Raw genomic sequence first — 12,316 nt, 5'->3', positions numbered from 1 at the left:
CTCTTACTTCACCTGGGCTACATAAGTAAACCACCTACAGTCTTGCCAATGGCATCCTGTTTTATTAATATAATACTAATAAATAGATGCTCGCACACAGCTGTTCTTTCATGCCATCATTATTGCTAGCAATGCAATACATGCACAGAACTCGTGCATTAATTTACATGTTTTCTAGTTTGCAAAAACCTGACATTTATTTATTTATTTATTTTTTTGCTTTCTCAATCCATTTTCTTAACCACTTATCCAAACAACATCTTAGCCACCAGTTCTAATCACTCCAATGCTCTGCTGGTTTCCTGGCAACCTTAAGCCCCAAGTGAGCTTTAAGGCCCATGGGCTCATTCATTTCACTCACTGTCATTGTTAGATGCTATCTTTTATGCAGAGCTGACTGGTTAATGGTTACTGATAGCAGCTTTAGTCTTTTCATGTAAAATAGCAAAAGTAGCAAACAGGTACATTCCCTCAATGCTAAAAAAAACTTACAGTGCCACTGATCCATTTACCTGTTGCCTATGAGAAAGTGTCCATGGTGACCAGCCAATATCCGATACGTGATGTGACCATTTTGACCTGCATCAGAGTCAACTGCTGACAGCTAGGAAAAGACACACACACACAAATGTGATGCATGTCCAAACATTAACATATTCCTAGGATTAGGTGTGTCATTAACCATTGACAGTGTATACCTGTAATACAGTTTCTCCCGGCTTCATATTAGTAAACAGGTTCACATTATAGGAAACATTGGGAAAAGTGGGAGTGTTGTCGTTAGCATCCAACACTGTTATTGTCACAGTAACTGGAGTGCTCTGCTGGACGCCGTCTGAAGCAACAAGCTGAGACAAAGAGAGAGAAAGGAACAGTGTTAACAAAGCGAGGAAAAAAAAAAAATCCCAAAGTGTTCCTCCTTGGAAAAAAAAAAAAAAAAAGCCTTGATTAAAAGAACCCTGATGAGGAGAAGGTGGGTGGTCTGTGTACTGAATCTGTGCTTGACATCTTCGTTTGATGTAGAAAGACTTCGTGTTTCTCCTAAAATTATTCACAGGTGTGGGATTCTGTGGATAATAGGAATAATCATAACTTTATTTCTATAGGACTTTCACTCACCAGTTGCTTCATTAGTCACAACTTGCAAGTACTGGATTGCCTTCAGTATGTCTTAATTGTTGATGGCATAAATTCAAAAAAGGTGCTGGGAATCTGGGCACCAGTTTGGCTCAGTGGGTGAGCAGGTGACCACATATGCAGTGGTGAAGGTGGCCCGGGTTTGTGTCTCACCCGTGGCCCTTTACTGCGTGTCTTCCCCTGTCTCTCTCTCTATCACTTTCCTGGAATCATTCTTCAAAGATTTTGGTCCATATTGACATGACAGCATCAGACAGTTGCTGCAGATTTGTGACACAGTGCGTTATCCTGATGGAAGCAGCCATAAGAAGATGGGATGGACATGTTTAGCAACAATACTCAGGTAGGCGATGGTATTTGTTTCTTACTCAGTTGGTACTAAGGGGCCCAAAATTGTGCTGAGAAAATATCCCCCCGACTGATGATATGTGGATGGATCCATGTTTTCATGTTGTTTTTGCCAAATTCTGACCCTACCATCCAAATCTCACAGCAGAAATCAAAACTCGTCAGACTACGCAATGTTTTTCCAATCTTCAACTGTCCAGTTTTGGTGAGCCTATGTAAATTGAAGCCTCACTTTCCTGTTCTTAGCTGACATGAGAGGCGCTCCGTGTGAAATTCTGGCTGTCTCTCTCAGAACTACATGCAGCAGTACTCCCAATGACTGTCGCCATTGTAATGTGTACATTTTTACAAAATGTATATACATAAATGGCATTAGCATTGGGAGTTATGCTTCACTGATGTCTTAAAAAGGAGACTGAAAGAATACTATATAATAAATGTAAAGCTGGCTGGCTTTTGCTTACTGTCAAGCGATCAATAATGTTATTCTGAAACTAAAATGCTGAGCCATTCCTCTAAGTAGAAGCTGTTATTGCAGTTTGCACCCTGCCACTTTAAATCATCCATTTTTGTAGCTTTATAGGAACTAACATGAACAAAGCAAATCTCAACTTCACCCACCAAAAATTTCTGAAAGAACGAGACAAATATCAAAAACAACACGGTCGGGTCGTTGTTCACGGCTTAGCTGCCCGATTAACTTAGAGATAAAATTAATCATATTAGCTATGTTTTTTGTTTTTTTTTAAAAATCATGTTTAATGTCACTAGCACATTTTTAGTCTCATTTTTCTTTTAGTGTTCATGCTCCGGGATGTTAAAACAAAACAAAACAAAACAAAAAAACTCAAATGTCAATTAAATGTGATGATTGTGCAGATTACAGTGCTTCACATCCATGACAAATTTGGTTTGTGACCATGCCTGCTTTCATCTTTCTTCTTACTGTCACTCCACTCCACTCTCTCGTAAATGAGTCAATAGCAGAAAAATCCAAACTAAAATGTACATTTCAGTCATGTTTTAGAAATCATTCAAAGCGAATATCGGCAGGAAAGAAGTTTCTTCACTGATACCAATCTTCTCCATAAGCTCATCTGCCAAGAAGCTGATTCACTTCTTCAAATGAAAATCACCCACCATTTCTCATATCTCCCTCCGCCTTGAGTTTAATTTCTCCTCCAAGGCTTTCATGATGATTACTGTACACCTCTGCCTTTAAATCAATATACCAGGCCTTCTGCTTTTTCCATCTTTAACTCCCAAATTGCTCAATACACACTCAAGGACACATCAAGCTATGTAGTTTTATGCTGCGTGCACACACACACACACACACACACACACACACACACACACACACACACACACACACACACACACACACACACACACACACACACAGACAGAGCCAGGCTGAGCTTGTCAGATAACAGCTGCTGTGTGAAGTAACAATGCTGTACATCATATACTGAGATACATTTTGATACTCTGCTCGGAAGCTTATACATGCCCTACCAATGAAGAAGCCGCTGGATTAGATTCCACTGATAATAAAGACAGGGAGAACATCAGAACATCAACAAAAGAGGGAAGAAGAGGAAAATGTACCAGATATGACAGACAGAGGCAGAACAAAAAATATGGAAAGATGTGTACACAGAAGGAATGTAATCACTGTAATTAGTCTTGCTTTCTACATTCATTTCTACAATAAGTGACAGAGGCATTAATTACTGGCTTGAATACAAGCAACAGTACAATTATTAATACTGTCATTCCAAACTAATTTTTTAGAAGTAATGTTAACGCAGAAAATCAAATCACCCATTAAATACATGAAGGCAAGCGAAATTCTGCTCTCATTCCATGTTTGTCCTTTTCTTCGACTTCTCTTGAGTTTTGCTCTTCATGTCTAGCGTTCCGCCTCCCTCCACAGCAGGTCTGTTGTTTGTGTTCTCTGTAACCTCCTGCTCTCTTATTTCCAGATCTGTTTTCTCTTTTTTTTTTTTTTGGTGCTTCACCTGTACTCACATCCTCTGCATTTTCTCCACTCCTCACTTTATTTCACTTCTCTCGCCTTACTGGTAAAATGGCTTAAATTCAGGCTTAGTCATATGGTTAAATTCCTCATCCCTGTCTCCCTGTTTTATTTATTCTTCTGGTGTCATTTTATTTCCAGTTTTCACCTCTTCTTTAGGAAAAAAAAGACCCCTGCTTTTATCTGACTTTGAGGGGGAGTTATTCAAATGTATTCAGACACTTATCTATCCCCTTTCCCTCACATGCAAACATTTTGTGTAGCGCACACAGACATCAAGTCCATAGAGTACCGTGAATGTGTAGGAGTCTTGCGTCTCTCTGTCGACCGGCTGCACCAGTGTGAGATATCTTTTGATTCCAATAGCAGATATGGAGAAAACATGAGAATAACTGTCCAGTGAGAACTGAAGTTGCGGATCCCGAGTCTGTTGAAAAGAAAGATAAATCGAGGCATTACAACATTGAACTTTTTTTGTTTTTACCTTTAAATTCTCCCCTGGGGGATTGGTTGCGCTCAGCTAACATTCCCTCATGTCTGACACTCATCTACAGTAATTGCTATATATTTAAACCTGTTAAACTAGTTAAAAAATTTTGGCCAAGAGGATGATTGATGAGCAAAAGTAGGCAAGAGCCAGCTGTTGAACTGTGGTTCTCTTAAATAATTATATATATATATATATTACAAAGCTGAATACATCACCGGCAAAACATCATGAATCCAGACGCTTCATAAGCAAAACAGCTGTGAACAAAGAAGTGCTTGGACAAGAGATCGGATAAGAATATGAATGAAAAACATCCCCAGTGTTTTCTTGACATAACAAATTCTCAGAAGATGGCTCAATGGGTGTGTGTTTGTGTGTGTCTGTGTGGTATACTCAGTGATGGAGAGGCAATCCTCATCCAAGCCCTCCTCTGACATTACCTACACAGCCATCTCTTCTGTGTGTGTACTGCGTATAAGTGTGTGCGCGTGTGTATATGTGTGTGTGTGTACATGAGGGAGAGAGAGGGAGCTCTCATTCCAGATAAGGCTGGCTCAGCAGGGTGTGGGAGGGGGGGCTGATAATACTGTCGATGTAGCCGGTGTGGATATTGAGTCATAAATAAGCATGCACATACACACTGCAGCAGAGTTACAGGCACACACAGATACTATGCTCACACACATAAATAAAAGTGATGGATGTCACATAAAAGCAATTAGGACTAATCATCATTGTTGGTGCTTAACGCTGGAGGAAAGGCCAGGGTTAGCAATATTAAAAATAACTCAATGTATATCACTTGACACAAACACACAGTCCTAGGAACACACACAAATGCACACATTATCCTCTCTAAGCCCATTCCAAGCTGTTGGGGTCTTTTAGAAAGCAGTGAACCAAAGCTTGTTTTTGTCAAAATGCCTATGCTACATCTTAAACAAACTAAGCTCTTGGGAATGCATCGGCGATAACAATGTTGCAGCACTGTAAATATCTTACATTACTGAGAGGCAATTTAAGAGGGAAATGGTTTTACTATCCAGATTCAGAGGGAAATTAGATAGGGCACTTCACACACTGCAAGCAAGGCACAAAGCTGAGATTCAGTAGAGCAAAAAAGCAGGGTGAAAATGGACACTTCAATAAACCAATCCTTTATTTCTGTATGGTACAATTAAATACTGTCACCGTGCTCCTAGCTTTGTTTACATGATGGTTTAATTTTGTTTCCAGGCAAGAGCTGGTTTATTTACACAGCTGAGAGTAGGATTTTAGATTACAAAGGTAAAGAGAGCCAAAGTGCTTCTAACAGGTGACCAAAGGATAAACCCCTGCCCTGATTGTTTAGTCATAGCTTTGCAGCCATAAGGTAGGCCTGTCAAGATTCAGATTTTCTCGTGTACACATGTTCTACACAGTATTGTCCAGTAACAGTGGCACAGATTCACCAAGGTGCTGGAGACATTCATAGTTGTGCAGGAAAATCCCAGGATATCAGCATTTTTTTTTGAAATATTCAGACCAGCATGTCTTGTACCAACAAACCATGCCATGTTCAAAGTCCCTTAAATCACTTTGCTTTCTCATTTAATGCTCAGTTTGAACTTCAGAAGGTCGTCTTGACCATGTCTACACTGAGTTGCTGCCACGTGATTGGCTGATTAGACATTTGCCTTAACAATGGTTGAAATATGTACCTAATAAATAGTGTTCAGTGAGCGTATATTATTTCTGTCTGAAAAAAAAAATTATAGACAAAAGAGCAGAGCTGTTAAATCAGTGTGTGAAAAGCAGGCAGGTCGAAATAAAAAGCCTGCTTTTGACTGCCTATAATCAAGCATGTGTCATTTCAACGGCTATATTATTTTCAACCAGTAAATCATTAGAAGATAGAGCTTGACAGGCCTACCAACAGAAACAAACTCTAATATAACAGTAAGTATGAGGCTAAGGAAATGGTCTGTTTTAATTTAGTATATTAAATCGTAGCATTACAACACCAGTGAGCATTAATATAATTGACTCGTGTTTTTGTTGTCAGAAGCACAGTCAGAACTCTGCAAAAGGAGGTTAAATAGAAGGAAAGTACTGAGCTGATACCTACAGGCGTCTTATTGGGTCTCAGCTATAAAGGAAGTAGATGCAACAAATCAAAAGGTTGTATGGGTTTTATACATACTAAAAATCCAAAGCATTTTAAAAGTGCTGCATTCTTCTCAGTTGACATTTACATTATTTATTCTGTTACATTTTGTTCAGTCAGCAACAACGATACTTTTTTTTTTCTTTGTTTTTAAATCAGTCACAGCTTTGTACATTTTCATCATACCTCCTCCACATCGTTATCCAGAGCTATTATGGCCAGTGGTACAGAAAGGCTGGTGTTGGTCGCTATGGTGGTTCCCACTGGTGATGCCTCACTGATGTAGCCATAGTAACTGGCCTGCAGGAAGTAGGGTGCCTGGTTGTTTTCATCCAGAACTTCGATTTGAAGGCTGGCAAAAGCCGGCAGGGGGTGGCCGTTGTCCTGTTCTGCCTAAAGGGAACAGAGAAAAGTGTAATAACAATCAATTTAGCTCTGAATCTTCTGCAATTGACCAGCCACAAATCACGCTGCTAAGCCTGTATTTCTTCACAGTGCTTGACAAAATTATATACAGTGACATGACAGATGCTGCCAGTACCAATGCATTCCAGTTCAACATGCTGGGAATAGTAACAAGCACGAGTTGTGCTTTCTTGTTTGTGCCAGTGATTCTGTTTTACCAGTCAGTCATTTTATGAAGCAATTTCTCCAAAGAGATCAAAGAGCTTTGTGTAGTACACCTTAAGTTCAAAGGTTTAAGTGCTGCTGAAGTACTGTTGGTTCAAGATTTATTTCTCTGAGCTTTAGTGTACTTCGCTTCAAGGTTTTTTCTTTTCTTTTTTTTTTAAAACACACCTAAAATTAAGTTCTCCTCCAAGTAACCACACAGTGGCTGGCATTGCTGCTTATTTACTGTTGAAAAATGTACAACACACCTACATTTGCTTGCATTTGGGAAAACTAACATTAGAAGTACAGTATGTAGACATAACTATGAGCAAATACAAACATGTTGGGAAAACTCAAATCTTTCATCACAAATGTACTCAGACCTTCCATCCAATACTTTGGCAGTCATTAGAGCTTTGAGTCTTCTTGGCTCAGTCTCTACAGGCTTTCCACTCTTGGATTGTTGGCAGAACCTTTCAAGATTCATCACAATGGATGGATGCCATCTGCAGGTTTTTCTATAGATATTCTGTGGGTTTTACTCCAAGTCAACCAGTGCATTCAGACTTGTCTCAAATCCACACCAGCGTCATCTTGGCTGGATGCTTTTTTGGTTCATTGTCATGAAAAAAAGAACAATTACTGTATTTTGGTTTATTCATGTTCCCTTTTCATTTTGAGCAGTCTCCATGTCCCTGATGGCGAGAAGCACTCTTTTAGCATTATATTGTCATAACCATGCTTCACTGCAGGGACAACATTAGCGAGCTTGGTGTTCACCAGTGAGCTTGATGAACATCAATGTTTGGTGTTCATCACATATCGGGACTTCAACCCAAATGGTTTTTGGCACATCAGATTTTTTCCTCACGCTCTAATAATCCTTCAACGCAGCTGGTAAAGTCAATGCCAGTGCTCATATATCTTTCATTCAGAGGGACTCGATGGATTGTCGCTGATGGTTGTCCTTTGAGAAGGATTTTAAATCTCTATAAAGAACATGAAGCTCTGTTAGTAAAGCTATTGGGTTCCTGGTCACATAACTGACCAAAGACCTACTTGACAAAGTCCTTCTGTTTGACAAAAGCTTTCTAAATTGCTTTGTACACACAAGTGTGTGCCAATCCTTTTAATTTACCTTAGGTAGTTTATTAAGAACTGTGCATTTCTGCTATTTATCCTTGTTGAGGTACTCCCTTGTGTTGCCTTTCTCCTCATTATTCATTAGTTTTGTTTATTTTGTTTTGTGTAGGCTCTATTAGCTGCAATATTCCCTAAGTATTTAAGAATATAGAAAGAGTCACATGCAACACAAACGTCCTATAGAAGAGAAATTCCTTTTTTAAAATTTTGGTAAAGCAGAACCTGATATATGTTTGACAGTGTAATTATATTACTGGCCAAACTAAGACAATGCCTACACATGCATACACATGGGGCTAATGCTGTACAGTTAGAATTATTTATTATGTTCAGGGCAGACTACTTTTAATTGACAGGAAATAAATAAACCTAATACAAACAGTCTTTATTTAAGCTTACAAATTTGTTGATCAACAGCTTGATGGATATTTGAGGATTAAAGGCATTTAAAAAAGCACTATGCAGCGAACCAGCAGGTTTCTTTGAGGCAGAAGAAACATGCAAGAACACAATTTTATTAAAAGGGCTCCTGATTTTTATTAAAAGCTGCTGCTGATTCTCACCTTGATCACCAGATCAAACCTGCGGTAGAGCTCTCTGTCGATGGGTTTTAGTAGCAGAAGCTCCGCTGTGGTTCTGTTTAAGCTGAAATATTCTGCATAGGACTCTGGTTTGCCTGGAAGAGAACAGACAGCACACACAGACAGTGAGAGCAAAGCATAAACAACATTTACAAAAAAAGAGATATACTGGTATGGAAGTGGGGAGGAAGCATCAGCAATTTGTGCTAGAATCAATATATGTTTGCTTGCTGGGTTTCTAGAGGGAGTATGAAAGACAGGGGGAGTAAGAGGGCAAAAGGCCTGGCTAATGCTCCCAGTTTAAACATCTCAGCTCTCAGCAGGTACACACACACACACATGCACATGCCACACATAGATACTATGGTGCCTTGGAAGTCTACATTGTTCAATGGGGAAATCAAGTTCCGGTAAAAAGAGCAGCAACACAGGCACATGCACACAATCACATTTCTCGAGTGTGCACTTCTGTCTGCCTGTGTTACATCTTTACAGCTAGCTAGCATTGATCTGACTGGCTTCTGAGAGATGGCAAGCTCCAAGACAGTTTGTGGATACAGATGTTTGCACATTGTATCTCCACCTGGAATTAAATGTTCTGCATAAATTTCTTTGTGTGTTCCCCATACTCTTCTTGAGGTATGACCTTATACCTGGAAATCCAGGCTGAGGGGAATATATTCAGCATCTCAAATTTGCAACAGCCCTTTCTTTTAATTCTTTTAAATATTTTATTTGAAAGCAATAATGGAGATTTGTAGGAAGTTCACAAAGAATGAGGGCAAGGTATAATAAGCAGCAAGAGTACACCTGGACTAAAGTTTTTATGTTTATAGCCTTGGGTCTTAGATACAGGGTTTTGAGTTTTTTTGACTTTTAAATTCTGTTTTGTTTTTTGTTTTTTTATATTTTTTTGTTTGTTTCTTAGTTTGCTTATTGTTTACAGTTTCATCTTTGTGTATCTCCTCAGCATTTTCTGTCTTTAGTTCTTAGTTGCAGTTATTGTTTGCTTCATGTTCAGTTTTACTTCCCCTTCTGTCTCATTGTCCTTTATTATCTTTACCTGTGCTTTGTTAACCTGCTGTGTTCTATTTCTCTGATACCCTTTTGTGTATAATTGTGCTTTTGTGTATAAACAGTGATGTATTCCCCATTGTCTCAGTGTCTGTTAACTTCCCCTGTGTCTTTCTTTTTCTGGTGACCTTTTGCATTGTGGACTTTTACCAGCCATGGTAAAGGCTTATTTTCATGGCACTTTGACTATTTGACAGATATAAGCCTATTCTTCTTTCTTTCAAAATCAGAAGTAGTAGAACTAAAACCACTGCAGTTAACATTAAACATTCCTCAGCTTACTATCAAGAATAATTGCTGTTTTTAGATTTAGAATCATCACGTTGGATGAGCTGCAAAGCAGCAACATCCTTTTATGCCCTTTGTAACATTTTCTCAAATAATCCTCACTCAGAGAGAGATTAGTTTCACGGGGAGGAAATTTAATCAAACCCATGTCAAGTCACATCATTGCACTTCTACAGACTATGCACATCCTTACTTGTTGACGTTTCTGTTACAGTGCATTTTACAGTTTCAAATGGTAATCAAGATGTCCTGTATGGTGCACAGTTGCCTTATAAATCATTTTAGCTTTAGATACTTATGAAGCATTAATGGGACACAATTCCACTTCTTTAATTTTGTAACTTCTTATCATTTGCATACTGTCTAAAAGAAGCCTTTTTTTATTGCTCTATATTTAAGTTGCTTCATCAAAAGCTTTGGGAGCATTTTCTAACAATTAACAGTTTAGGCCCAGTCCCAATCTCCACCCTGATGGCACCTGTCTGTGCACCTGTAGTACTTAGGAGTGTCAATTCATTCACTTTGATTCCACTCATTTTTATCTATGCAGTTCAAGTTCACAACAACAGTCACCTCAGGGTGTTTTAAACTGTAAAGTAAAGGCCCTAAAGATTTAGTGAGAACACCCCATTGATCCAAAGATCCTCTATGACAAAGCACCTGGTAACAGTGGGAAGGAAGAGCTTCAGGAAGAAACAACTAACAAAACAAAAAAAGGGTCAGGGAGATGCAGCCATCTGCCGCTACCAATTGAGAGTGACAGTGAGGCGAAAGAAATTACAGAAAGCACAAACCATGAACAATAAATAGGGCAGAACACAAAAGATAATGATATATAATAGTGCATATAAGAATTTAAAAAGTAGGAAGTGGAGTGCCCAGTGTATCATGGGAAGTCCCCTAGCAGCCTGAGCCTACAACAGTAAGGGATGGTTTGGGGGTCACCTGATCCAGCCCTAACTGAACGGTTTAACAACAAATAAAGTTTTAAATATAGAGAGTGTATGTGTCTCCATCTCTTTTTTTTTTTTTTTACTTTTTTTCCCTAATTTTTTTTTTCTTTGCTTCCTTTCATAATGCCAAGTTTAATGTCTATAAACTGGGTAATTCCCCTACGCAAAGTCTGCAGAAATGCAAACTTATGGAAAGTGTGTATAAAGGGCCCAAAATGTCCCTCAAGCACTTGATGATTTGACAGTCTTCACAGACTTAGTGGGAGCGCACCTTAAAGTCTGTGAGTCTTTGAGTGTGGACGTTGGGATTGGGCCTTAAAATCTAGGTTATGAACTCTGAGAGCACAGATCTACATTTGACAAGATCATCTTGAAAGTACAGAGTCAAATCTATTGCTAAATATTAAATAATGTTACACCAATCAGGGTTAAAACTAGAGGAGAGAATTAAGGAATTTGGGATTTTTTGGGGTTTAAAAAGACAAAACAAAACATTGTTTAGGTGAGCACTAACCACTGAACCATTGTGCCATTAATTGATCGCTCCCTAAAATGTTTAATAAAAATGAAGCAACCTACCGATAAGGATGGAATATAGGATCCCCGGTCTGTCAGAGGGAGGTTGTATGTTTCTGTCCTGGTCCACAGCTTGTATGGGTGGAGTCACGTTGAGGGGATTCACCTTGCTCTGGAGAAATATTTTACACAGAGAAAACCAATGAAACAACAACCAAACGGGGAAATAACAAAGCACTTTAACATTTCACTGTCAGCTTTGTGTGTAAAGAGAGGAGATTAGAGCTTAGTTTACAATAAACAGTTGTAACAGGTACTACTTAAAGCAACTGCTAAAATTAGGGGGAATATAAAAGGAGCATATAGTATAAGATATAGAAATTATTTGATTATTGATTGTCTGGCCAAAGTTATATTAATGTATAAACTATATGTATAAACTATACTGAAAGGGAGACGATCTCTTCGCAGCAAAACAGGAAAATGTATTGTTGAAGAAAACACAAAATTGAAGTACATTTAAAATCACACAGGAGGGTAAATATGCACATCCACACACTAAAATTTATTATACAAGCACAGCATATAAATGGGAAAATATATTGCACACGCACACACACACACACACACAAATACACAGTAGGAGTTAGAAAATGTGGCTCCATCTGCATACGAATGTGGCCAGACTATAATGTTGACTTACGACAGTGCAATATGCTGTGGTCTGTGCAATGTGAAGACCCCCGATGGGAGAAATATAAAATGTCTATAGGAAAAAATTATGATCACTCAGGAAATAAAATGCCAAAGAAAGCAGAACAACAAGCCTGCAAGAATTTCTAAATGTGCACAAGCATATGAGCATCTTCCCATAGACATGCATGCACCATACACATTGCGCTCCTACACCAGCTATGATACAATATTTAACTGCTGCACCTGTCATGCACCACTTAAAATCTACCAGCCTTCACTGAACCTTCTTCC

The 12,316-nt window shown here is 38.7% G+C and overlaps 1 protein-coding gene across 1 annotated transcript in view; it reads right to left on the bottom strand.

Annotated features, from left to right (window-relative positions):
• The window catches only part of LOC115798232 (protocadherin-15-like), a 215,335-nt gene that overhangs the window by 122,984 nt on the left and 80,035 nt on the right, over window positions 1-12,316 (bottom strand). The window contains exons 10-15 of the mRNA XM_030755001.1: window positions 11,393-11,501; window positions 8,481-8,593; window positions 6,349-6,555; window positions 3,819-3,953; window positions 699-848; window positions 513-604 (exon numbers count right to left, since the gene is read on the bottom strand). Of these exons, the coding sequence (XP_030610861.1) occupies window positions 513-604; window positions 699-848; window positions 3,819-3,953; window positions 6,349-6,555; window positions 8,481-8,593; window positions 11,393-11,501 (806 nt within the window). The remainder of the gene's footprint in view (window positions 1-512; window positions 605-698; window positions 849-3,818; window positions 3,954-6,348; window positions 6,556-8,480; window positions 8,594-11,392; window positions 11,502-12,316) is intronic.

The sequence above is a fragment of the Archocentrus centrarchus genome, chromosome 19 (assembly GCF_007364275.1).
Source record: "Archocentrus centrarchus isolate MPI-CPG fArcCen1 chromosome 19, fArcCen1, whole genome shotgun sequence".
In the NCBI taxonomy this organism is placed as follows: Eukaryota; Metazoa; Chordata; class Actinopteri; order Cichliformes; family Cichlidae; genus Archocentrus; species Archocentrus centrarchus.
The sequence above is the reverse complement of the archived record's forward strand: the minus strand, read 5'-3'. Positions and strand labels throughout refer to the sequence as shown.